The sequence below is a fragment of the Cricetulus griseus genome, chromosome 2 (genome assembly GCF_003668045.3).
Source record: "Cricetulus griseus strain 17A/GY chromosome 2, alternate assembly CriGri-PICRH-1.0, whole genome shotgun sequence".
In the NCBI taxonomy this organism is placed as follows: domain Eukaryota; kingdom Metazoa; phylum Chordata; class Mammalia; order Rodentia; family Cricetidae; genus Cricetulus; species Cricetulus griseus.
This window is the reverse complement of record NC_048595.1, coordinates 455,009,428-455,037,094: the sequence shown is the minus strand read 5'-3', so window position 1 is coordinate 455,037,094 and position 27,667 is coordinate 455,009,428. Positions and strand designations below refer to the sequence as shown.

The 27,667-nt window shown below is 49.0% G+C and overlaps 1 protein-coding gene across 6 annotated transcripts; it reads right to left on the bottom strand.

The window, feature by feature from the left end:
• Positions 1-423: 423 nt before the first annotated feature.
• Positions 424-19,897, bottom strand: Washc1 (WASH complex subunit 1). Of its 6 annotated transcripts, none has more exons than XM_027397776.2 (11): positions 19,656-19,897; positions 12,226-12,379; positions 4,063-4,174; positions 3,746-3,892; positions 3,481-3,617; positions 3,118-3,250; positions 2,752-2,953; positions 2,487-2,666; positions 1,638-1,796; positions 1,020-1,088; positions 424-889 (listed from the first exon to the last, which is right to left on the bottom strand). In XM_027397776.2, the coding sequence occupies exons 1-11, from the start codon at positions 19,714-19,716 to the stop codon at positions 750-752; spliced, it is 1,494 nt and encodes a 497-aa protein (XP_027253577.1). In that variant the 5' UTR covers positions 19,717-19,897; the 3' UTR covers positions 424-749. The 6 variants fall into 6 exon arrangements, with proteins under 6 accessions (XP_027253577.1, XP_027253579.1, XP_027253581.1 ...); XM_027397778.2 differs by lacking the exon at positions 19,656-19,897 and adding an exon at positions 19,134-19,280; XM_027397780.2 differs by lacking the exon at positions 19,656-19,897 and adding an exon at positions 19,119-19,257.
• Between the last annotated feature and the right edge of the window lie 7,770 nt (positions 19,898-27,667).

Genomic DNA, 27,667 nt, shown 5'->3' with positions numbered 1-27,667 from the left:
ACCGCAAACACTAGCCCTAACTGCCTAGTGCAGGGCAGCATGATCACCCCCCAAGACCTGCTTGTACCACACAGGGTGGCCAGGATCAGCTTCCTGCTGGCCTTCCTTCACAGGAGGGTCAGCTTCCCACTGGCTCTTGTATCCACAGGGACCTCATACCAGTTTCAGTTCCTAACTGCAGCCCTACCCCTCAAGTGTCCTCAGTCCATGAAACTCCCTAGCTTGCCTCTAAGTTCTCCCTGGGGCCTGCAGCACCTCCTGTCCTCAGCCCCCTGAGCAAACACCAAGTCATTTTTCCAGTGAGAAAAATGTCCCTCTGCAATAGCTGCCCTCATCTCTAATTTCCTTGATCCCAGAGAAAGAGCTCAGTTCCCCCAGACATCCTGCAGGGTCCCTGAGAAGAGTTGGGAAGGACAGTCACACTCCAAGAAACTGCTCTTCATTTACTAAAAGGGCCCTGTTGGCTGGGATTAAAGGCGTGCGCCACCAACGCCCGGCCCTAGTTACTTTCTTTATTCCTTCTTGCTGCTGTTGCTCTTCAGGGGAGGAGGGAGTCAAGCAGTGGTGTGAAGCAGGGAAGCAGCAGGCGGCTCGCACAGTCCCCACTCCATGAAGAGATTGGGCACAGACCCCTAACACTTGTATCACCCCCTGGACCTGCATGGGCAGCAGGACCTGAAAGGCCTCAGCTGGCTGAGAAGCCCCTCGAAGCTGCTGCTGCTGAATGTGGGAGAGGGGTCAGAGCACACTCAGGACTCCCAGTCATCGTCATCCTCGTCGCCCGCGGGCTGCTGTGGGGGTGGCAGGGGTGGGATGGAGTCTGACATCCGCGTGAAGGCTCCCGCAGGTCCCTCACTAGTGCCAGAACCGGGTCCTTTTCCAGAGATTCCTGGGAGGGAGAGGTGATGAGAGAGAGAAGAGAGGTGATGAGAAAGAGAGAGAGAGAGACAGAGAGAGAGAGAGAGAGAGAGAGAGAGACTTCCCCTGCCCCTGAAGAGAGAGATGCACAAGATGCCTACCTTTGCGCCTCATGACAAGCTTGTTAAAGAGGTCAGACATCAAGTCCCCGCCTTGGCTGGTGGCTCTCACTGCAGTGGGAGGGCAACAGGTAAGGGAAGAGGAAACCAAGTACAGACATTACACACTGGGCTCGCCTGGCCTTGCAGCACTCCTCCCCCTGCTCTCCTGCCATGTGCTGACTACAAGTGATATATATGCCCACAGCCATGCTTCAGTTCCCAGGACCCCTATATGGATAAGGACATGGGCTCAGAGAGGCCAGGCTACCGGGATGCAGTCACAGAAGGTCAGAAGGAGATCTATGATACAAGCCTAGGACTTCTGACACTTCACACACACGTTGACTAGGATGCCACTAGCGAGGATTCTTGGCAGACATAATCCTCAGGGTGGATAAGGGCCAGTCCTCCATCTCGTCCCAGAGGACCTTGGGGTCTGCAGGGTTCCCTGGGCAATGCTTGTCAAGCATTCTCCTTTCTTGTGGTCTCAGCGGGGAGAGCTCAAGGCAGGAAAGCTCCCCCCAGGAAACCATGGCCCAGGCCAGAGGGACAAGGGCACCTGTCAGGTGGGCCACAGGGACTTGCTATGGCTGCCGGGGAGCCTGCTCGCGCCCTCACCTTGCTCCTGCTCCTTCTGTTTCTTCTTCTCCAGCTTGCGCTCCTTGACGCTGCGCAGCTTGGCCTTGCCAATGCCCCCAGCTTGGCGGATGGACTCCAGCAGAGTGGCTCGGCCACTGGAGGGGTCAACCACCTCCTTAGGAGCTCCTTGGACAGAGGCTGTAAGGAGAAGGACGAAAGATTGCTAGCATTGAGGGATGGGGAAAGCTGCACAGCTTCAGGCTGGAGGTGATCTTGGGATCCTGGCAAATGGGGGGAAGGGGGAGGGGGGGGGGGAGGGGGAGGGGGAGGAGGGAGGGGAGGGGGGGGGGGAGGGGGGAGGGAAGGAGGGAGGGACTACCATCCACGGGGAAGCCCAGCTGTGAAGCCAGAGGCTTCTGAGATGATGCAGTATGGGCCTGGCCTTCTGCGGACAATGTGCCGAGGGGCCTCGTGTCCAGGCATCTCTCGTCCCGTCTCCACCCCCTATTTCTATACACTCTGCAGTTAAAGACCCTGTGAGTCTGATGTGCTGAGCACCACAGCCAACAAAGGATTTTCTACCCCATGGAATGGCTGGAGATGAGCGGAAATCTGGAAATTTCAGGTTTGTTAATAGACTCTTTCCACGGGCACACCGCCTTCCCAAGGCTTCCTCTGTCCTGAAAGTCAGGATCCCACAACTCTGTATGGCACAGAAACCACTCCATCAACCCTGTTAAGACTACATGTCCATAATGAGAACTGTCTGCAGATCCCGGGCCTAGGAACATGTGAACTACAGAGAAGTCTCGGGGGATCCTGGCATGAAAAAACTGGAGGTCCTATTAATGAGGGCCAGCCACACGAGCCCATCTGCACTGCCCCTACCTGAGTGGGCCACGCCGCTGCTCCTGTCTTCTTCCCTGGCAACCTGGCCAGGTGCAGTTGCCACTTCAGGGAACACTGGTGGTTGTGGGGCACTGACCACCACGGTGGGAGCTGGGGGAGGTGGTGGTGGTGGCGGTGGCGGTGGTGGTGGCGCTGCCAGAAGCGCTCCATCCTCCAGTTCTGTAAGGAATGTGAGAAGGAATGACGATTAGGAAAGGAGCCAGCAAGAGCTTTCCAGCTCAATCCATCCCAGGGCCCAGCTCACCTGGCTGGAAAGGCTCAGCTACCTCTGTGTGGAAGGTGGGCAGTTCTGGAATGGCACCAGGAGCAGAGGGGGCAATGCCAGGGCCCAAGTCGGCATTATACATGAGGTCATCTGCGATGCCAGGCAAGTCAGGAAGGTAGGAGGGCACGTCAATCTCAGGGACTTGGCCCAGGTCTGGCACATAGAAGTAGTTCTCTGGGGCCTGCGGGGTCAGGTGGTACAGGAAGTGTGTGATAGCTCTGCCAGAGCACAGGGCCCACACTGGACCCACACAGCGGGGCAGACAGAGGCTCACTGGAGCCTCCTTGGAACTGTGTACCGGGAGGGCAAGCTCTCCACCCCACCTGTGCGAGCTCTCCACCCCACCTGCTGTTCCAGCTGCTCTCTCTTGCTGATAGACAGAGGGGCATCAAACAACTTCTCCTCTTCTGTGCCCAGCATCGTGTGGGTTTTTGTTACTGCGCCAGCCAGAGGGTCCAGGAAAACATACTTCTTGTACCTGTGGAGTGAGATAGAGTCAGGAGGCCATCACCTGTAGGCACACCTGTAGCCAGCCCCTAAGTAGGCATGGCTACAGCTTCCCCTACAATCACCTGTCCTTTAGGATCCTCAAGTCTTAGAAGCCAAATCAAACTTGTCAGTCCTGAGGACTACAGCAGGCTCAGGCCCCTGGAGCTAACTAAGCAAGGCTTCCCTCCCTCCCTCCTGCTAGTTATCTCCTGGCCTTACAGATTTTCTGTGGTGTTGAAGAGCAGCAGGGAGCTGATGGAGCTGATGTTGCTGGGAAGACCCCCAAGTCCCTCCTCAGCCTCATCCTCAGGCTCCGACTTGGTGTTCACACACACAGGAAAGTATTTCAGCTTCTCCTGGAGTAGGATCAGAGCAGATGCCGTTTCAGTACCAGGCTTACGGCCCCAACCAGAGTCCTTCTAGGCGACTGAAATCTGTGGTCAACCTTCAGGCCCGGCCTCCCAGCAGCAAGTGGCATTCAGACCTGCAGGGCCCGCTCATCCAGGGGGCGGTGCTTGCTCTGGACCCTGTACCGGGGTCTTCTCTGCAGATTAGGGTCGAGGGCACCAGTAAAGATGGAGCCATATTCTTGCAGACGCTCAGGCGCCGGGTACTTGGCACTAGAGAAGACCTGCAGATACAGGGACAACTCTGGGGCCCACATATTCAGGATAGCCCAGTACTCATAAGCAGGCACTAAGAATGGGGTGACCATGGGCAGGAGGGAATTGAGGTGTGGCTGAACAGCAGGGGCACAGGAAGGTCGAGCACCAGCAACAGCACACAGCATTCATGGCCTACCTTGATGGCCTTCTTGCTGCCCTTGATCTTCTCTATCTTCGCCTGGGCCAAGGAGACCCTCTCCCTAAGGGCCTGCAGCTGGCACCGACTCAGCTCTACTCGCTGGGAGATCCTATCAAAGACAAAAATGGAGAGATGGGGTGCTACTTCGAGTTGGGTAGCTTCTGTGCCCCTGGACCATCACCAAGTCCAGGGCTCAGGCGCTCAACACGATACAACCTGCCTGTTGGGCTGGTCTTGGTGCCATCTGACCTCTGTCTGCCCCTATTATGCAGCCCAAGGGGTCTAGAAACTCTTTGCCATGAGCTCCAGACAGAGAAGGCTCTATTCTGGCGCCCACATGCACCATCTGAAACGATATGACTCCTGGACCCAGGAGTCTATAACCTCGGGGCAAGAAGATAGCTGTGATACTAGCACTACACACAAGTACTAGCTACTGACAGTTGACGTTTGCACCCATGAGTACCCTTGGTGGTCATACGCTGTTGACAGGCTTCTGGTCTCTGCAAAGCAGAAAACAAGTAGAGCAAGACCACACGGCTTCTCCGATAAGTAAACCCCAGCAGATGAGGAATTGCCCTCTACTCTGTGGACGGCTCACAGAGTACAAATGATGGCCCAGTGCTGGTGTACGAGACTTGCACAGCCCCATCCCTAGCCTGGCCCATGCTCTCCTGAGGGGTGGGCACAACAGTATCAAGTGTCCTGATGTGCCCTGACATGCCAAACCCAGTGCTGCCTCTGGGTCTCTGAAGCAGATGGAACACTGAGTGGCACTCACAGGACCAGCCACCCTCTCCCCTTTGTTAGGACACCCCTCACTGGAGCTTCCCTGACCAAACTAAAAGCCTGGCCCTGTCACTTCCCACACTTACCCTGCCTGCTTTCCCCCACAATCCCTGGTGTATCTCATGCACACTAAAGGCCAGGCTTTCCTTGCTCCTTACCACACTTCTGTCTTGCACGGTGCCCGCACAGACGCATCTCCAGGAGCTCTCAGTGACCCAAGTGGTTCTCTCTCCGTGTGCATAAACTTTGCAACCACTTCCCCACACCTCTGAACCATGGCAGGTTTACCCACCTCCCCAGGATGCTGACTGTGACCATGGTGACATGATGTCACTCTCCATGCTCTTCCATGTCCCCAGCCACCAGACTATCGGCTCCCGCTTGTGACCCCCTGTCCGTCAGCCCTGAGAAGCCATGAAGCACTGCAGCTCAAACTGTGAGTCAAAACATACCCAGAGGTTGCTTTATCACAGCAGCAGGGGAAATGACGTAGGCACCACGGAGGTCAAGAGGTCAGGGGCTCTCCAATGACACCTCTGGCTTGGAGCACAACAAGGTTTTTTTGTTTTTCAAGACAGGGTTTCTGTGTAGCCCTGGCTGTCCTGGAACTCACTCTGGAGACCAGGCTGGCCTCAAACTCACAGAGATCCTCCTGCCTCTGCCTCCTGAGTGCTGGGATTAAAAGTGTGTATCATCACCACCACCACCTGGCTTTTTCTTTTTTTTTTCTTTTTTGAGCATGACACGTTTAACAAGGCTCTGCCAGAGAATGAAAAGATGACCAGGAGAGTCTCTGGACACCCGGCCCCACACTTCCTAGCAGAGCCCACCTTCCCGATGAAGCCAAGTAGACCCCGCCCTTGTAGGGAGACACCCTAGCCCCGCCCAACATCAACCTGGACAGGTGCCAGGTGGATCGGGGACTCGCCCTTAAGGGCGTGGTGAAGGGAAGCCGGGGTGACTTAAGGGAAGGTTCTTAAGGGCTGCACATGGAGACCCTGGCCCCTTCTCTCTGGCCGCACTAGCTTCGTTCCTGTGAGCTCGCTGTGGCCTGCGTTTTGCTCTGGTGTTTTCCTGAATAAAGAAATCTTACCATCACGGACTATAGGTCATCTCCGAGCGCACACAGTAATCTTAAGAGTTGGCGCCCAGACCCCAACACCCGGGAGCCTGCTGGGGCTCCGCGTGCGACCGCTACAGCCAGGAAAGAGAATTCTTGCCAAATTGAATGGACAGCGTTGTTTAGGGAAGAAGGCAGGCTCCTAGAACGGCAAGCCACCAGAGACAGAGTTGATGCACCCCTCCAAAAAATCCTAGGAGAAGGTATTTATGCTGACCCACAGATTCAGGCTGAATATGATGACCATATGCTGTCCCTATGCAGGACAGCAGCACTAAATGCATGGGACAAGGTTCGTGAACCAGGAGAACAACTAGAAGCTTATGCGAAAATAGAACAGGGACAAACAGAACCATTTAAGGACTTCTTAGACCAATTGACCAGAGCAGTAGACATACGGGTAGCAGATCCAACGATACGACATCCAATTGTGTATAGCTTAGCTTACGACAATGCAAACCCAAGTGCAAAAGAATACTTTTGCCTCTAAAGATCAGATCAGCTCCACTAGAAGAATGGGTTCTGCATACTGCCCATGTTGACTGTAACATACAAGATGCTGGAATCTGGGCAGAAGAAGCTGTCCCAAGAGGTTTCAACAGACAATAGAAAAGATAGCAACAGAAGGACTTGGGAAGGAAGAGCACCTTACAGGGGCTCACACAGGTCCCGAGAGGCCAGTGCTCATCGCCACCATGACCCAGAGTCTCGCATAGGAAAAGCACGCTCCAGGAGTCCACGGAAGCATCAGGAGAATAGATGTTTCAGCTGTGGTAAAATGGGACATATAAGGAGAAATTGTAGACAGAGAAAATCTAACGATTCCCCACGTGACAGGTCATTGCCCTCTGGGTTATGTAGGAGATGTGGTAAGGGCAAACACTGGACTAACGAATGCAGATCGACTAGGGACTTGCAAGGGAACCTATTGACGTCGGGAAACTCGGAAGGGGACCTCCAGCAGGCCCCTGCCCCGAGAACAGTTTGATCATTCCCAGTGACAGTGGAAGACAATCTCTCACAGGACGAATGGATAGTTCCTTGCCTATTGTGGAAAATGATACCAGTCTAGAAGGTAGTTTAAATAGTGATGAAGAATCACATGTGACTGGTGAAAATGAGAAACGCATATTTTGGCAAGCTTCTATTAATGATAAAAGGCCTCAATTACTGGTAAAAATTAATGGCAGAGATATTAAAGGTCTTGTAGACACTGGAGCTGATGTAACTATTATCACTCAGAAATGTTGGCCTAAGAAATGGCCGCTTAAAGAGGCAAATGTACAATTTTTAGGAATTGGAACTCTATCTAGAGTTCGACGGAGTGTTAACTCGGTGGTCTGTATTGGACCGGAAGGACAAAAAGTAAGACTGAAACCTTACGTAGCAGATATTGCTATAAATTTATGGGGTCGTGATATATTACAGCAATGGAATACTCAAATTAACATCCCTCCAGTGTCAGATACGAATTCTAGAAAATCGCTGGATAGTAGAAAGGATCGGGTAACATGCCATGGAAAATGGTTACCAACTATCCAGGCTGTACAGACACTAAATACAAATGACAGGCCTTCAGAGGAACCAAAGGCCCTGCCATTAAAATGGCTTACAGATGAACCGGTCTGGATAGGGCAATGGCCTTTGACCTCTGAAAAGCTTGAGGCTCTAGAAAAGTTAGTACAGGAACAGCTAGAGGCTGGTCACATAGAGCAATCTACCAGCCCTTGGAATTCTCCTGTATTTGTCATCAAGAAGAAGTCAGGTAACTGGAGAATGCTGACAGACCTGAGAGCCTTAAATAAGGTAATTCAGCCTATGGGCGCTCTACAGACTGGAATGCCATTGCCTTCCTTAATCCTAAAGGATGGCCAATCATAGTAATTGACCTGAAAGACTGCTTTTTCACTATACCATTACAAGAAAGCGATAGAGAAAAATTTGCATTTACAGTACCAACTCTTAATAACTCACAGCCAGTTCGGAGATACCAATGGAAGGCTTTACCTCAGGGGATGCTAAATAGTCCCACCTTATAGTAGAAAGGTTATGTTAACAATTTGTACAACAAGAAACCTTATGTCAACAATTTGTACAACAACCTTTGGAAATAATTCGTAAAAAATTTCCACAATCTCTTGTTTATCATTATATGGATGATATTCTTTTAGCGGATTCTAATGAGGAAACTTTGGAATGTATGTTTGAAATGATAAAGGAGGTTCTGCCTAGATGGGGCTTACAAATTGCCCCAGAAAAGATACAAAGAGGAGATTCTATTAACTATTTAGGATATAAGAATCAGACCTCAAAAGGTGCAAATTAGAAGGGACCGTTATCAAACTCTTAACAGTCTTCAGAAGCTACTAGGAGAAATTTCTCAATTACAGACGATTATTGGTGTGGAAGGACATGACTTAAAGCATTTAAAAATGGCACTAAAAGGTGATAAGAACAGTCCACGAATATTATCTGCTGAGGCAGAAAAAGAGCTACAATGCGTAGAAAACAGAATATTGGATGTGCATGTAGATCGGATAAACCTTCATCTAGACTGCATTCTGGTCATCTTGCCATCCAGAGAATACCCTTCTGGGATTCTGATGCAGAGGGAAGACACTATATTGGAATGGATATTTCTGCCACATAAACAGAATAAAAAGTTAAAGACATATATAGAAAAGATTTCTGATTTGATTTTAAAGGGCAAATTAAGACTTCTTCAGCTGACTTAGATCCAGCGGATATTATAGTACCTTTAACTAATGAAGAAATTTCCTCCTTATGGAAGGATAATGAATATTGGCAGATAGCTCTTACCGACTTTTTGGGAACAATTAGTAACAACTATCCCAAAACCGACAGAATTAAATTCATAAAAAAGACAGTTTGGATTCTTCCACGAATTGTAAGACAAACTCCCATTTCTGGAGTTCTTACTTTCTACATTGATGCTAACAAAACAGGTAAGGCTGGTTAAAAAGCAGGTGAGGTAAGTAAAGTAGTTCAGAGTCCATATACATCTGTACAGAAAGCAGAATTATATGCAATTCTCATGGTGCTTATGGATTTTACGGAACCTCTTAATATAGTTACTGATTCCCAATATGCAGAGAGAGTCGTCTTGCACATAGAGACTGCAGAATTTGTCCCTGATTATACTGAGCTAACCTCGTTGTTCTTGCAGTTACAGGAAACAATCAGAAACAGAAGTAACCCTCTGTACATTACACATATCAGATCCCATACGGGTCTGCCAGGCCCACTGGCACAAGGCAATGACGAGATTGATCGTTTATTGATTGGCACTGTGCTAGAAGCCTCAGAATTTCATAAAAAGCATCATGTAAATAGCAAGGGTTTAAAGAAGGACTTGTCCATCACTTGACAACAAGCCAAGGAGATAGTGAGAAACTGTCCTACTTATTCCTTTTATAACCAAACCCAGCTGCCAGCAGGCTGTAATCCTAAAGGCCTTCGGAGGAATGAGAACTGGCAAATGGATATCTTTCACTTTACAGAATTTGGAAATTTGAAATATGTGCATCATACCATTGACACATTCTCAGGTTTCCAATGGGCTACAACTCTGAAAAAGCTGATTCCGTTATTACACACCTACTGGAGGTGATGACAGTTATGGGTATACCAGCACAGATAAAAACTGACAATGCTCCAGCATATGTCTCCACAAAAATGGAACAGTTCTTCAAATATTATAACATTAAGCATGTCACAGGTATACCACACAACCCTACAGGACAAGCAGTTGTTGAAAGGTCTAACAGGACACTTAAGGAGATGCTCCATAGGCAAGCCGATAAGTCAAAAACCCCCAAACATAGATTGCATAATGCTTTATTAACACTAAACTTTCTTAATGCCAATGACAGTGGACAAACAGCTGCGGAAAGACACTGGACTACGGAAAAAAACTGCTGACCTAAACCAACCAGTGTATTTCAAAGATGTACTGACCTCGGTATGGAAACCCAGACATGTGTTACGTTGGGGTAGGGGTTTTGCATTTGTCTCCACAGGAGAAGAAAATCTTTGGACACCATCAAAATTGATCAAGATTCGAGTTGAGGAAGACAACCCTCTCAACAAGGATGACTGACAGGTATTTACTGAGGTATATCTCATGAACTAAATAAAAGCCTCCCAAAGGATGGGAAGTGCTTTGTTTTTATCCTCACAGGAAAACCCATCTCCAGAAGTCAAAGGACACTACATATGTGGATACTTAAGGAAAGAACGTAGCTATCACCATTGAACAAAAGGAACGTGCCATACGGTAAACTTTACAGCTGTCTCTCAAATAACTCTATTTCTCTTCATTTCCTAGTCCCTATTCAATTAAATCGATGCTGGATTTAGAGTTGGATTTGGCTTTCCTACTCTAAAATCCAAGCATGTTATTTAACAACATTTTAAAGTTTCTGTGTTATATCAAGAAGCCAATTACTGTAATACAGACTAAATGAAGAAAAAGAGGACTATCTTTGTCTTTTCTTGGCTCTTTCTTTCAAGGCCTACACCCTCTCATAATTGTTGTTTTTCAAGGATTGCCTTTCCCAGTACACATACATGTGCAAGCGAACATTTCTCTGATGACACTTATGTTTGAGTCCCACACAGCCAACGAGAACCAGCCTGACAGCAATCCCTGCATGCTCTGGAAAAAGAATTGGACTACACCTCTCCGACTGCACTGGATTCAACTCATTCCATTTCGACTGACACTCCAACCAGAACCTCAAGTAATGACTTCAATCAAGTTGAGGATTTCAACATAGATCTTCAATCAAGCGAATCTCATCTAACATGGACTAGACATAACTCATTAGAGACTTTCCCTGTACTAGCATTTTTTTTCCACAGGACCCCACATGGCTACCATAGTCCCATTTCAGCAGGAAGTAACCTAGAAGATGCTACACCCCTGTTCCCCATTATTGTTTATTAGCGTAGTGTAAGCCTAGTTAAGAATGACCTTCTTATTGTTTAGAGTTGGGATTGGAAGGAGGTGTTCAAGTTAGACACCCTTTCCACATGACTTTAAGACTTAGCTGGAATAGTCATAGGATATGCAATAGCAGATTATTGTATCTTCTTGTATTTCACCTTTATGATTGCTAAGTTTAGACGTTTTACACTATTAAGTTTTAATCCTCTTTTAGACTAAAAGGGGAATTGTAGGGAGACACCCTAGCCCCGCCCAATGTCAACCTGGACAGGTGCCAGGTGGACCGGGGACTCGCCCATAAGGGTGTGGTGAAGGAAAGCAGGGGTGACTTAAGGGAAGGTTCTTAAGGGCTGCACATGGAGACCCTAGCCCCTTCTCTCTGGCCGCGCTAGCTTGGTTCCTGTGAGCTTGCTCTGACCTGTGTTTTGCTCTGGTGTTTTCCTGAATAAAGAAATCTTACCATCACGGACTATAGGTCATCTCTGAGCACACGCGGTAATCTTGAGACACCCTTGCAGAGCATCACTGACCATGCTCCCACCTCGGGACTGGTGGACCATTTCCCCTCAATCCTCTGTCCCTCTGTTCTCCCAGGATATCACAACAGAGCAGAAAACCTCCCCTCCCCTAACTTACTTATGGTAACCTTGCCATAATGCAGTGTATTAATCCTGGGTTGAGGGTATGTGGGTGAAAACAAACCTCACGTGGTCAGCAGCCTACAGCGCAGCACACACAGTTGCGCACAATATGATGTCCTTAGTATGATAAGAGATGAGACGCCCCTGCTTCTGTCTGTATCCCTGCCACGCCTAACTCTCACCTTTTTAATAATAAATAAAGGAGGGAATGTAAGGACTCAGACATTGTGCTGGCCTGCCCCTGTCACCTGGCAGAATGCACTCAGGCAGTGCCCTGGTCAGCCCAGGGTTCCATGGTTGTACAGTTTAATTGCAGGTGCAAAGGTCCCTTTAAAAGAAAGACCCCGCCCTGTTATGCCCTCTTTTTGCTCTTTTCCAGCCCTCTTCCCGCTGTTCCCCTGGGGCAGTCGGGACTTTTCCTGTCTCCTCTTCTGTCCTCTCTCTGTCTCTCACCTCTGTTCTCTTCCCTTCCCTCTCCCTCTCTTTCTAATAAAGCTTCTCACTAAGCTCTGTCTGCCTGGCGTCACCTCTGTCACCCTCGCCTGACATGGAATCTGCCATGGTCCCCCACACAAGGTCACCCTCAAGCTTTATCGTAACAGGTAAGGTTCTCTATTGGGTGAGCTGGGTAGCAGTCTCACCTGCTGAAGATGTCTCCGGAGATGCTCTGTAGGTACTGCAGGGCGTCTGCCACTTGCTGGATTGCCTCCTCTCGTCGCAGGTCCGGCTGGATAAGGGGCACTGTGTAAGGCTGACCCACCAAGCAGTGCTGGGTCTTCAAGGGTGTCATGATGCCTGTGGATAGGAACGAACACATCAGGAACATAGTCCCACATTCAGTGCCTACCTAGAAGCCACAGACAAGGTGGTCATGCCACACACCTGCAGTCCCAGCACTTGGGAGGCAGAGGCAGGAACTGCTGTGCAAGGCCTTCTTCTGATACATAGAAAGTTCAAGACCAGCCTGGGCTACATGAGACACTACTGGGGGGAGGTATCATGCAAAGGAGGTGACTGACAGAGACTAGAGTTGGGAAAATACTGTGATCTCATTCCCAGGGCACTTGGTACCCTGCTGAGTGCCCTATTTACCACATAATTTCAGCACGACCAACCAAGCTTCAACCATCGCAACCATAGCTGCACAGCACAAGAGGCAGGGAGCTGATGACGGATGGGAATTGCCCAGATCCACAGCTGAGTTGTCTCCAGACGAAAAGTGCAGAGACATGAACACTTGGGTGGCATGGGCAGTGTGACTGTGTGACCACCTCTGCCTGACAAAATCCCAGCATTCCGACATTGTGGATCTGAACTCTCCGGCACTTTTTACTTTCATCTTTGAGGATTCTGTGTGTAATGGGGGCTTCCTCACCCTTTTCCCCCTCATCCTTTCCCCCCTCACCCTTTTCCCCCTCACCCTTTTCCCCCTCATCCTTTCCCCCCTCACCCTTTTCCCCCTCACCCTTTTCCCCCTCATCCTTTTCCCCCTCACCCTTTTCCCCCTCACCCTTTTCCCCTCTCCCCCTCACCCTTTTCCCCCTCACCCTTTTCCCCCTCACCTTTTCCCCCTCACCCTTTCCTCACCCTTTTCCCCCTCACCCTTTTCCCCCTCACCCTTTCCCTCCTCACCCTTTCCCCCTCACCTTTCCCTCCTCACCCTTTCCCTCCTCACCCTTTTCCCCCTCATCCTTTTCTTCCTCACCCTTTTCCTCCTCACCCTTTTCCCCCTCACCCTTTTCCCCCTCATCCTTTCCCTCCTCACCCTTTTCCCCCTCACCCTTTTCCCCCTCACCCTTTCCCTCCTCACCCTTTCCCTCCTCACCCTTTTCCCCCTCACCCTTTTCCCCCTCACCCTTTCCCTCCCCCTTTTCCCCCTCACCCTTTTCCCCCTCACCCTTTTCCCCCTCATCCTTTCCCTCCTCACCCTTTCCCTCCTCACCCTTTTCCCCCTCATCCTTTTCTTCCTCACCCTTTTCCTCCTCACCCTTTTCCCCCTCACCCTTTTCCCCCTCATCCTTTCCCTCCTCACCCTTTTCCCCCTCACCCTTTTCCCCCTCACCCTTTCCCTCCTCACCCTTTCCCTCCTCACCCTTTTCCCCCTCACCCTTTTCCCCCTCATCCTTTCCCTCCTCACCCTTTTCCCCCTCACCCTTTTCCCCCTCACCCTTTCCCTCCTCACCCTTTCCCTCCTCACCCTTTTCCCCCTCACCCTTTTCCCCCTCACCCTTTTCCCCCTCATCCTTTCCCTCCTCACCCTTTCCCTCCTCACCCTTTTCCCCCTCATCCTTTTCTTCCTCACCCTTTTCCTCCTCACCCTTTTCCCCCTCACCCTTTTCCCCCTCATCCTTTCCCTCCTCACCCTTTTCCCCCTCACCCTTTTCTTCCTCACCCTTTCCCTCCTCACCCTTTTCCCCCTCACCCTTTTCCCCCTCACCCTTTTCCCCCTCATCCTTTCCCTCCTCACCCTTTCCCTCCTCACCCTTTTCCCCCTCACCCTTTTCCTCCTCACCCTTTTCCTCCTCACCCTTTTCCCCCTCACCCTTTTCCCCCTCATCCTTTTCCTCCTCATCCTTTTCTTCCTCATCCTTTTCCTTTGGGGATTTTGTGTGCACTTTGGCAAGGGATGAGAATATAAACAAACAATGGCAATCTCTGTAACAAAATTAATTCTTTGGCACACAATCACTACCACCCCAGAACCATACAGCATGATCACTCTGCTTACTCCCCATAGAGGACTCCCCATTATCCTTGCCGCCCACTCCACCAGGAATAGAGAAGTTAAAGGACTTACTACCTGGGCATACCTGGTCCTGTGGGTGAAAAACACACAGTCTAGAGAAACAATCAGGTCAGAGTCACAGCCTAAGGCCATTTAGGGCAAGAGTTCAGTTACCGAGTGTAAACTACAACCCAAGATTAGAGTGGCTTACTGGATGAATGGCAAGATGTGGCCTGCCCCACAGGGAGCAGGTTCTGGCTTGACCCCCCTCTGCCACATACAGGAGCACACACGGAATGAATCAGAATGGTGTGGTGTAAGGGAAAAGAGTAAGGTGTCAGGGCCTTCCCCTTCGCCAGCTTACAAGGGGAACAGATCCGGGTCGTCAGACTAAGGCACAATGAGGAAACAGCTCAATGCCTGTACCACATGGTACAAAGGCTGCACCATGCCCCTTGAAGAATGAAATTGTTCTTATGGGTTTGTTTCTCAGGACTCAATGTCTGACAGCTCCTGACAAGGGCTGACACTGTACAGGAAGAGTAAGAGGGCACCTGGCGGGGTTACTGGCCTTAGAGGACAATGGGCATTTAGATGCTTGCTAAACTGTTTTTGGTTGTTTGGTTGATTGTTTGTTTGGTTGGTTGGTTGGTTGTAGTTTTTCTAGCCAGGGTCTCTCTATATAACTGTCCTGGCTGTCCTGGAACTTGCTCTGTAGACCAGGCTGGCCTCGAACTCACAGAGATCCTCCTGCCTCTGCCTCACGAGTACTGGGACTAAAGGCGTGCGCCACCACCACCCCGTTAAACTTACTGTTATTTTGCTTCAAGAAAAATGCTGCAATGACACTGATGACTGCTTTCATCCCGGAATCATTAAGTACACATTCAACATTGCTGTGTGGTTAAACTATAAGCAATTACAGAATATAAAAGTGTTGCCTATTTTCAATAAATGGGCAAATAAATCTTGATTCACCCTCAGATCAAGTCAGTCGCCTTCCCTCACCGACTCCATGCCTCCTCTTTGGGACCTGAATCCCACTGGAGCTGAGCTCTCAGAAGCTGTCCCTGAGATGGATGTGGCAGTGGCCAATGCCTCTGGGAAGAGGGACACCCAGGCTTGGCTCACCCAGGGCACAGCACAGGAGTCAAGATTGCAGGAAAAGGCACCTCCGAAGCACAGGGCCAGGACGGGCTGTTTATATTGGGTTGAACGCTGCCCCCTAGAGCCACTAGAGCAGCATCGCACTCTAAACACCACTAATCTGACTGGCAAGAGAATTGATATGAAGGCACCAGACCCTTATAATTAGGGGCAAACTCAGGCCCTCACCAGAACAAAGTGAGGAAGACGTTCATTAAGCCTGGCACTGAACTCCAGATTTTCTCTTAGGCAACACCCTGGAGCCCTCAATTACAATGGAGGTGGGTGCCCATGGGTTATGTATGACAGGAAGGAACAAAGGCTTTATTGGACCTTAAGAGTGCTGTGGCAGTGTCTATAAAATGTTTGTCCTTTATTAATAAGATCCGTTCCAGTCTTTAGACCGAGAGCTGGCCCTGCTCTCTGCTGGCGATCCTAGTAACAGAAATCCAGGTGCGACCCCTACTGTATCCTAGCAACATCTTCACCAAGCTACCCTTATTGTTGGCTCCTCCTGCTCATTTCCTGAGCTCTTGCTTCCATGGTACTGGCTCTCTCCTTCTTCCTTGGGCCTAGATTTGTTCAGATCTGAGATGATCCTTCTGCTCTTTAGCTTTTTGGTGGCATGGTTCTGCTTTCCCATTCCAGTGACTAGGACATTCTCAGCTTCCCAGATGGAAACCCATCTTAAGCAACCATCCGAGCCAGCCAGTGTCGCTCCTCATTCTGCACTTGTACTCATCATGTCACCCAGATGGAGACAGCTGCTCCACAGCTGTCAGTCCAGACTCTTTCAAAGATGTTTCCTCACCTCTTACACTGCTCTTGAGGCAAGCTTGCTAGCCATGGTGACCTAAATCCAAGCCGGAGGGCTCCCATCTTTACAGTCAGGAGAGAAAAATGAAAGTTCTTTCTGTCACTTCTTAAGCTGAATTCCTTTGCAGCTGGATGTGTGAGTGTCGGTGTACATGTCCCTGAGGGCAGGACAGGCACAAACCCTCTAAACAAGGAAGCAGCAGGTCCACTGGAGAACTGACGGTGCCATGGCAACCTCCTCTCATCTTGTCTATAAATACCAGTCAGCTACTAAGCACACAGCCCGATCGACCACAACACGGATGAGGAAAGCACCAGGCAGGCAGGCAGACTCAACAACAACTGAATCCTCTGTGTTGAGACTGTTGTGGCATTGGACTCCACCAGAAAAGAGCAAAGACTTACTTCAAATTTATATTGAATGAATTTACTCTTACTGAAGGAAGAAGTATGAGAACAAGGGTTAATGCTACATCCACCAAGGCAGCCCAAGTGTCCATCATCTCAGAGGCTCCCCTGGGATGATGCAGGCTTCCTTAGTATTCTCCACTGTTACACTGTTTCCCAGGCAGCAGGTTGTGACACCACAGGGAAGGTGGCCTTTAAGCCAAATAGCATGCCATGCCTCAGGGGGCTAAAGGGAGGGTTTACAAAGGTGGACATCAAAGGTGGACATTACAATTTATCGAGAGAAGCCACGGCTGGCAAGAAAACTGTCTTATCCCCCTCACTTGTTTCTCTTTCCTCTTGTATAGTAATAACAAGACCACTTTATCCCAGCCCCACAGAGATAAGCAGAAAGCAATAGGTTAAATACCTCATAGCAGGAACACCATTACCCTATGCTTACCTCACCTGCACTATGGTCTCTCAGGTATTCCAGGGCAAAGGTCAACCACCTTTAAGGGATACCTGGTGCCACATTAAGTTTCTTTAGCCATCATAGGGGAGTGATGTGTAAATTACTAGACAAATCTGGGCACTCTGGGAGAAGTGTCATTAACTGACTGGGATAGAGCAGGCAATGACACAGTGCCACTTCCCACAAGAGGTCTAATCCGGGCTGTGACTGTGGTCTCGCTGAGGAACACTGTGGGTTAATTTCCCCTGCTACCTGTGGCTCTCCATCAAGCATAAAGAACAGCTGGGGTTGGAGCAAACGGTAAGTGATATCTCGTGGTTTCCCTCTAAGAACCCTTGGAGAAGCAGGGCCGTGGTGGCGCACGCCTTTGATACCAGCACTCAGGAGGCAGAGGCAGGCAGATCTCTGTGAGTTCTAGGCCAGGCTGATCTACAGAGTGAGTGCTAAGACAGGCTCCAAAGCTACACAGAGAAACCCTGTCTTCAAAAACCAAAACCAAACAAACCAAACAAAATCCTTGGAGAAGCAGCAAGAAGAACAACGATGAATAGAAGCTGAAAGGAGCCTAGCCTCCAGTCAGGCCTGAAACCCTGAGACCTGCGCTGTCCAGTGAGCTGACACTGACAGCAAGCACCTGGGCAGTGCTACACAACCAAAGGCTTCCAGGTGAATAAAACATCTGGTTGGTATTTCATATTGGTTACATGCTTGAAACTGCCACATTTCAGATCTAGTGGGTTAAATTAAAATATACTGTTAATTTCACCCCATTATTTTCATAGTCAAAATCTTGGATGCAACTGGCAGAACCTAATTTCCTTCCTTATCCTTTCCTCCCTGTCCCCATGCTTCTAAAGAATTCATTGTCAGGCTGGCAAGATGGCTCGGCAGATAAGGGCAGTTGCTATCTGCTTTTACAAAGAGGTCGTTGGGGAAGTATGGGGTACCGTTTGTGCAGTGCACTGTCCTCGGAGCCTGACAGCCGTCATCTTCACTGGGGCAACTGCTACTTACTTCCAAAGTGAGCTTCAAAATCGGCCTGTGGACTTCCGTCAAGGGGGCGGGGTGTTTCGCCCTTCCCTCCTGCTCCCCCGTGCATCTGTAATTGTGTCCTATTGCACAGCACCTATTAGTTTCAGTGTACACACCGGAACGTTAACTGGGGGATCCATCATCCGTGCAGGGTGACTTTCTGGTGAGTCCTCTGCTCTGGGATCACCCATGTTGTGCAAGTAAACCCAGTAAACCCAATGGTCCCCCAAAATGGGCTTCGATGGAACTGTAATTTGTCGCTCAGGCCCTGTAAGGAAGGTGTGCAGATGTCTGTTTGCACGCCCCCCCCCCAGCCCCCAAGGGGAAGTTTCTAAACCACCATCTAAAACAGACTGAAGGCTGCCTACTCAGTGGGGGTAAATAATTAATAGCTGAAGATAGAAATGTAGCTAAAAAATAAAAGCAATTTACCAGCGTCGTCTTTATGGGAGTTTTGCTCTGCGACACAGTAATTCTGCCTCCAATAATCAATCCCTAGTTACTCATTTTCTCTTTCTTCGCATTCCACGAACACATAAACAATCCCGAATGCTGGGGTTTCCCTTGCACCTACCCGCGTTGGTCGATAACTGTTTTATGTTAAGCTGACAAAAGGCGGGACCCCCTCCCACCCACCCCCCTTTTTTTTTTGAGCAAGAATGACAAGCGTCCAGTGGCCGGCGCCTGGTAAACACGGCCTGACCCCGAATCGCCATCACCCGCCATGGACGTGTCCGCGTGCGGTTCGTCCTCGCCGCCCTGCTCCCTGGACACTCCGGGCAGCCCCGGGGCGTCTCCCCCGCAGCCGGAGCTGCGGGATGCAGGGGGGAAGCGGCGGGGACCCGAGCCCCGCTCCGCCCGGCCGCCCCCCGGAGCCCTCACCGCCTGCTCCGGGCCTGCTCCGGGCCTCTCGCTGCTCGCACCTGCCCGGCTCGCACCTGCCCGGCTCGCACCTGCCCCGCTCGCACCTGCCCGGCTCGCACGCTCGCCCGACCCCGGCTGCGTCCTCTCCGGCGGCGCCGCCACCCCGGCTGCCCCGAGTCCCGTGCGGCCCGCTTCCGCGCGGCCGGCACCCCCGGGTCCTAGAGCCCGCCAGTCAGCTGGCCGACTTCCGGCCTTCGGGAGCGCCGGCCCGCAGGAAGCCGCCCTCCTCCCGCCGTGGGCCCGGGACTGCGAGCCCGGGTCGCTTGTGCTTCCGCCCGGGGAAGCTCACGCCCCACGGGTGTCCTACCACGGGGCACCAAGTGGAAGCCGCGCAAACGTGCCCGCTCCTCGGTTGACTGGTTCCCAGCTCCCACTCTGGTCTCCTCACAATCACCTGTCTGTCACTCGGGCTTCAGCGGGGTCCAGTGCTCTCCCCTGCCTTCTCTGAGCAAGCATGCTCAAAGACACAGTGGGCTCCCCAGGCTATGCTGAGTGAGCACTGTCAGCCGGTGTCGTGGCCCCTGAGGTGGAAGGCAAAGCGATGCGGGAAGCTCGGAGCTACTTACTTGTGGGGAGGGCGCTTCTGGAAGGAAGGCAGAGCGCTCTCGAAAGCAGGGTTGGTGACATTGCCCAGAGCGGTCACGCAAAGTCGTCCCATCCTCTTGTGGAGTATGGGGCAGCTCTGAAAACATCATCCTGTACCACCAGAGGACGGACAGACAGACACTGCAGGATGAGAGGGGCAGATGTGCAGCCTTCCGCGCCCTCGGTAAGAGCTGAGGTGCCGGTACACTGCATTCCTCAGGGGGACGGCTGCTTTAGGACCTCTGCAGTTGACAAGGTGTGATGGGAGAGGTTTCTCTGCACATGTGCTTCTCTTATTGGTTGATAAACTAAACACTGTTTGGCCAATAGAGGCCAGAAGATAGGCGGGCTAGGAGAGGAGGAGAAATCTGGGAAAGACAGGCAGAGGTGCGGCAAAGAGACGCCATGTAGACGCCAAAGGAGTAATAGGTCCAGGTATTCTCTGGTAAGCCAAGACCACATGAAAGTACTTAGATTACTAGAAATGGGATAATAATTAAGAGAGAGCTAGCCAATAAGAAGCCCTAGCCATCGGCCAACAGTTCAATAATTAATATAGTATCTGTGTGTTTAATTGGGGCTGAGAGGGGCAGCGGAACCTGGAGGGACAAGAAAACTACAGCAACAAAGGGAAAATTTCTATTGGTGGTGGCGTCCTTCATTCATTGCTTTCCTCGGGCTCCAAGTTCAAAAGGTTTAATGCTTGTTTTGCTTTTTGAAACAATCATACTATGTAGCCCTGGCTGACCTGGAACTCACTAAATTAGACAATAGATGAGCCTGGTCTCAAGCTCATAGAGATCCACCTGCCTTTGTTCTCCGAGTCCTGGGTTTACAGGTATGTACCTCCACATTGAGCTATGTTTAAGTTTCTATATTAGCATATGGAGTTTATTTTATTGACTTAAGTCTGGTAACACATACACACTGATATGTTGTGACATTTTTCTGGGAGATGTGTGTTCCTAGAATGTTGGTATGGAGCTACCAAGTCATTGAGACTAATCTGTATGTGTCAAAGTTGGATGTGGCTGTTGTTCCCTTGGGCGCCACTACAATTTTGTTGGAAATTCTGAAGAAATTCTGTCCTGAGTTAAGCAATGGGAAACACATCCATGGCTGTTCCCTTTGTCATCTCCAGGAGCCAAATGAGTTTCTCTTAGCCCTCCTCTCTAATTAAGAGATGGAATTTCTGCTAATAAGCTACCCCATGATAAATTGGCATAGACTTTCTTCCCAACCCAAAGCCATTTTTTTTTTTTTTTTTTTGGTTTTTCAAGACAGGGTAACTCTGTATTACTTTGGAGCCTGCCCCAGAACTCATTTAGTAGACCAGGCTGGCCTCAAGCTCACAGAGATTTGCCTGCCTCTGCCACCCGAGTGCCACCAAACCCACTCTTCAGATGGAACCAAGTAAGCCTATTGTCTGCAGCTATTTTCATAGTTACGGAAATGGGAAGTGTACACCCAGACATGCAAAATCATCACCTGGGCATATGGAGTAACTTAAGTTAGGACCCGAATCTGAACAGTTGGTGTTCCATCTGAGGAATGATCCATACTAGCCCTGGCTTAGCTTTTAAATGTGCAAGTTTAGCAGGTAGCAGAAAAATACTAGAACAGCTGAGAAGTGGCTGAAGCCCACAATTGAAAGAGAGTACCCTAAGCAGAACATCTCCAGTTAGTAGCCGAGAAAATGCCTAGGTTTGTTCTCCCTTCTGTTCTCAAGGGCATAGTTGTTTTTGTTGTTGTTTTTGTTTGAGACAGGGTTTCTTGTGTAGCCCTGGCTATCCTGGAACTAGCTCTGTAGACCAGGTTGTCCTCTCTAGTGCCAGGTCCCAGCCACAAGTTTCCATGACTTGTGTGGTGTCATCCCAAGTGCTGGGATCAAAAATGTGAGCTCTGTTTCTTTTTTAGACTGACTCACTCTCATGTAACCCAGGCTGGCCTGGAACTCACAGAGATCCATCTGTCTCTGTCTCCCGAGTTCTGGAATAAAAGGTGTGGTCACCACTGCCTGTCCTCTGTAGCTAAGTAGTGGCTTAGGTGTGCAGCGAATTAGTGGCTTGCTCTCTGTGTGTGTGTGTGTGTGTGTGTGTGTGTGTGTGTGTGTGTGTGTGTGTGTGTGATTAGCTCGTGGCTTAGCTCTTAACTAGGTGTGTGGCTAACTAGGACTCAGCTTTGCATTCTGATCTTCAGGCAAGCTTTATTAGATTACAAACAAAATATCACCACACAAAAGTTCTGGGTATTAAAACTGTCCAGTCCATGCAAGATTAAATCTCCCTCTAGGCCTGAGCTCCTCTTCTCCACCAGGAGGCGCTCCTTCTCCGTCAATGGCAAAGCCTGAGCCAGCTGGCCTGTAGTAGAAGAGCTCGTCCTTATGTTACAATCCCAGACTTCCAGGGCTTTGGTTTACAGCCTTTTAAGTTTATCATGATGTGAAAGCAATACAAATTTGCCAAAACCTACCCCAGCACAGTGACAGCTCACACTTATTTGTGCTCTGGGAGCCGGGAGCACACTGCACAGCCGGCCTGCAGTTCAACAGGCTGGAAGTACCACTTCCAGTGACTCAGGCAGCTCAGCTGGTCTGTCTACACTAGGACTCTTCAGATTGTGGTGATGCAGCTGTCTATGAGTCATTCTGCTACTCTAAGTAGCCCTCACCCCATTCTTGTAAGTAATCCCAATAAAACTTGGACTTCGATGGTGTCCTACTTTGGTCTGTCATGGGCTCCCTGTCTGGGGTGAGTAGGCTTAGGTTGCATCTCCCCAGGAAAAGTCTTGTCACACTTGTCCCCCTGAAGAGACCTGAACCCCCTCTCTGTCATGATGACAACAGAACTTGGAGCATTGGAGTCCCTGGGCAGAAAGAGGCAGGAACACCACCAGGTTGAGGAATAAGTAGGATGATAAAAAAGATCTTTCTAGATATGGGGAATGCTTCCAGCAGGGCATGGGCTTGATAAAACACAGAGAACCAAGAAAGAAAGAAGCATCCTTTGGGTGGAAGCTCAGCCTAAAGCAGGAAGGGTGGGTAGTCATGGAAACTTGTGGCTGGGACCTGGAGCTCACATCAACCCATTGCAGAGCAGATGACTGTGGATCTGGAGGCCTGAACCACAGACCTAGCTGGAATAAGGGTTAGCAGGCTGGGACATATACCTGACCCTCTTAGCCTCTCACTGGGGCACTGACTAAGATTTTAATCTGGGACAGGCATTTCCTACGGGGGGGGGGGGGGCGGGCAACCCCAGCCACTTTATCTGCTTTGCACCTAAAACTGTATTTATTTATTTATTTTATTTTATTTTTCGAGACAGGGTTTCTCTGTGGCTTTGGAGGCTGTCCTGGAACTAATTCTTGTAGACCAGGCTGGTCTTGAACTCACAGAGATCTGCCTGCCTCTGCCTCCCGAGTGCTGACGTTAAAAGCGTGTGGCACCAACCACCTGCCGTTGAACTCAGTTCTACCAGTAGTTTTCCTGACTTTGGAGTTCAGTCTAGAGTCAGGCTTAACCCGAGGTCTTTTACTCTTTAAAAACAAAAACAAAGGGAGCCCTTTGAAAAATTATTTTAAAATTTTACGTGTATGGGTGTTATACCTGCATACATGTTTGTATATTACTTGCCTGCCTGGTGCCTGGAGAGGCCAGAAGAGGGCATCAGGTCCCCTGGAACTGGAGCTAAGGATGGCTGTGAGCTCTCCTGTAGGTGCAGAGAATGTAACTACTATCCTCTGCTAGAGCAACCAGTGCTCTTAACCACTGAACCAACTCTCTAGTTCCCTCATTTAAATTACATAGCAACCATTTGAAAATAATTTCAGAATTCACCAAAACTGTATGTTTGGCCACAGAATACACAATGAAGTGCAACTCTCCTTTGAGAAACACACCCCATACTTTTAGTGTGCTTTACTCTTTCCCTGAACAGTCTATATTTTTTGAATTTTTAAAAGATTTTATTTATTTATTATGTATACAGTCTTCTGCCTGCACGCCAGCAGGGGGCACCAGATCTCATGCAAGATGGTTGTGAGCCACCATGTGATTGCCGAGAATTGAACTCAGGACCTCTGGAAGAACAATCAGTGCTCTTAACCGCTGAGCCACCTTTCCAGCCCCAAACAATCTCTTTATTAACTATTATACTTAAAACCTGTTTAAAGGCCCCTTTTAAACTGTGTGTGTGTGTGTGTGTGTTCATGCTCACACGTTTGTTATGGGCATTTGTACACCATGGCACCCTTGTGGAGGTCAGAGTACAGTTTGGGGGAGTCTGTTGTCTCCTGCCATCATCTAGGATCAAAATCAGGTCTTCAGGTTTGGTTCAAGTACCCTTACCTGCTCAGTCACCTTGCCAGTCCTAAAAAGGCCTTTAAAAAGTTAGATTTATTTATGTGTATGAGTGTTCTCCCCGAATGTATGTTCACCGTGCTCATCTCTGGTGCCCACAGAGGTCAGAAGGGGGCATCAGATCCCCTGGAACTGGAGTCATTGATGGTTTTCATGTGACACAGTAAACCTGACATTGTTTAATCTACTTAAGTCTCCTGTTACTTGGAGCAAAAAGTGCTTTCATTGATACATAATATCATAGTTCCAACCAGAGACTGAGTAGGCAAACTATTGGCATTACACAAAAGGTTTTCGTTCGCTAAAAGATTTGTTGGGTGCCTTTCTTATGCTGAGTATAGTGCAAGAAGCTAAATCAAAGAAAATGGGAAGTTCTTTCCGCACAGAGGTGATAAGCTGGTGGCAACTAGAGTAGAAGTGGAGGCAGGCGTATTGTTGAGGCGCCTTGACGACAAACCTGGACTAGGTCAGGGAAAGCCCTAATTAATACATGAAACCACATTTCAAAAATCCACGCAATATCAATATCATCCATTTAGTTTGTTTCTTTTAATTTTTTATTTTTTATTTTATTTTATTTTGTTTTTCGAGACAGGGTTTCTCTGTGTAGCTCTGGAGGCTATCCTGGCACTCGCTCTGAGGACCAGGCTGGCCTCGAACTCACAGAGATCCGCCTGCCTCTGCCTTCCGAGTGCTGGGATTAAAGGCGTGTGCCACCAATGCTCAGCTGTTTCTTTTAATTTGTAACATGATTATAGCTATGTAAGAATTACCTTATGGGGACCGTCCTAGGCACTACCCAGGTGTAACGGCTGTGTAGCTTGGTCTACTTGTGGGACTCCTAACAATGGGAGCAGGGCTGTCCCTGATTCTTTGGCTGGCTCATGGGAACCTATTCCTCCTACTGGGTTGCGCTGCCCAGCCTTAATACAAGGGGAGGTGTTTAGTCTTACTGCAACTTGATAAACCATGCTTTGTTGATACTCATGGGAGACCTGAACAGAAACAGAAGAGTGGACTGGGGGAGGGGGCCTGCTAGGGGGAGGGAGTAGGAGGAGGGGAGGGAGGGGAAACGACAGTCAGGATGCAAAGTAAATTAATTAAATAAAAAAGAATTATGTGTATAAATATAAATGTTATATCAACTATATATATTCACCAGGTTTGCTGGTGAATTCTTGGGAGGTAGTGGCATTAAGGTCACGAGTTCAAGAACAGTTTTAGCTATGGTGAGTTTGAGACACACAATAAATCAACATTGAGGCCTGGATTATACTTTTATTTTATTTTATTTTTTTGGTTTTTCGAGACAGGGTTTCTCTGTGTAGCTTTGGAGCCTATCCTGGCACTCGCTCTGTAGACCAGGCTGGCCTCGAACTCACAGAGATCCATACTTTTCTTTTAAAGGGAGGTACTAAAGTAAACTGAGAAATACCAAACTAATACTGAAGATAATGCAATGGGAACCAAGGCATTTGTTATCATTGGTTGGAAATGCTATCTCTTGAATGGAATAATTTATAGAATATGATCCACACAGGTTGCAATGAATTATATTAACTTTAAAAAAAAATCATGAGGGATAACCTTTCAGAATCTTCATACTGTTGTCAAAATTCCATTAACTATTCACAATTTTATTATAGCGGAAGGACAGGGATGGGCACAGGAGACACACAAGAAAACAGAGTGCTAAAAGCCCAAGGTGGCGGGCACTTGTACCGGAGCATTGAATCAGTCTAAAAGAGTAACAGAACTCACGCCTTTAATCCCAGGACTCATGAGAGGTATTTAAGACAGGAACAGGGTCTCAGAGGTGGCATTCATTCTCCAGCCACAGTGAGGATAGAAAGTATTGATTCTCCAGCCATGCTGGGAGAGGCAGCAGTCTGAGGCTTGGTTAGACAGGAACTGACAACTTTGCCTCTGAAGGTTTGTGGAGAGAGGACAGCCATTCAGCTGGGTAGAGGTAAGATCTACTGGCTTGGCTACTTTGCTTTTCTGATCTTCAGTTTGAAGCTTGAACCCCAATATCTGTCTGTTACATCTCCCCATTTTACTTCAACAAAAGGCTCTTTCTCTAACATCAATAAACTATATACAATAAGAACAATTACCAGGTAAGAATTATAGTCACAATGTCCAGTCCAGTTTGATTTGGCAACTTTGGAGAAAGTACTCTATTGGTGAGCCCAAGCTCTGTACCTAAATCACTTTCTTTCATAACTTGTATTAGCAACTTAAAGATACCTTTTAGACCTTGAAACATTTTCTTAGATAAACTTAAGCTTTTATATCTCCCAACCTTCATAAACTTTACATCTCTTTTGTGAGTTTCTTTTCTGAATTTGATAACAAGGAAAACTGTAACTATCTCAAACCCCCATCAGAGACTTGAGAAGGATAAAGTATTACCAGAGTAAACAGGAAGTACAGGGCAAGCAGCTTCCAAAACTATAGAAACGGCAGAGGTAGCTGGCTCCCCGGACAGTCACCCCAAGGTTCTGCTGCAACACTGAGGCATCCATCTTCAGCTTATAGGCCTAGCATATCTGACAGACTTTTCTGTGAAGCAGGAATTTTGAAGGCCTGGCCTTCCCCGTCTTGGCAAAGTTCAGCCAAGTTCAAACTTCTCTTGTGTCCTGCTTATCTAATTTGGACAGCATACTGTCAGGAGTTGAGGCAAGGGCAGTTTCCTGCCCAGTGGCTAGCTTTGCCACATTTAAAGCAAACTCCATATGGAGGTTCTTCGATGCCCATCATCTTCTTTGCAGTAGATTGGTGCTGCCAGTAAGCTGGTCTGTCTCACTGTTATGAGAAGCCCTGATACTAAAACATCTTAAATGACATATTCTGTAGATCTCTGACATGTTTGAAGACCATCTAGCTAATTAAAATATATGTTGAACCTTGAAAACATATATACATGAGGCTAAATAATAAAGCTTACTTCTGTCTCTACCTATACCCTTACAAGTTTAATTGGGTTTTTTAGGTTTTTCGAGACAGGGTTTCTCTGTGTAGCTTTGGAGCCTATCCTGGAACTCACTTTGTAGACCAGGCTGGCCTCGAACTCACAGAGATCCGCCTGCCTCAGCCTCCTGAGTGCTGGGATTAAAGGCGTGCGCCACCATAACGTTACATTTTTAAATGAGTTGCATAGGTACAATACCTTAAACTATATATCACTCTAACAAAAATAACCTTAAATTTGTATCAATATATAAAAAGCCATATCAGTGAAAAATATTTGAGACTAGTAGTTGCTTTTTAGTTTAAAAAGTAGATTCAATAATCTTCCCTTTTATCCTCTCACTCCCATATCCCCTTCTTTCCTTTTCTTCCAACAGTAGATAGGAGCAGCAGCCACTTGAGGAGGCTGCAACTGAGTCATTCTGAGCGGCCGGGCCACCCGGGCCACCCGCCGTGTGCTTTCGGATTCGGATTGGAAAACACACAACTCAAGGCCACCGCCCCGCCCCGCCCCGCCCCGCCCCGCCCCGCCCCGCCAGACGGGGGCGGCCCAGCCGCCCGCCGGCGGCGCTGCTCGCCCCCCCCCCAGGCAGGCCCGCGCGCCGTCGCTTCCGGAGTCGAGCGGAGTTCCAGACCCGCCCCGCCCGGGTCGCGCAGGCG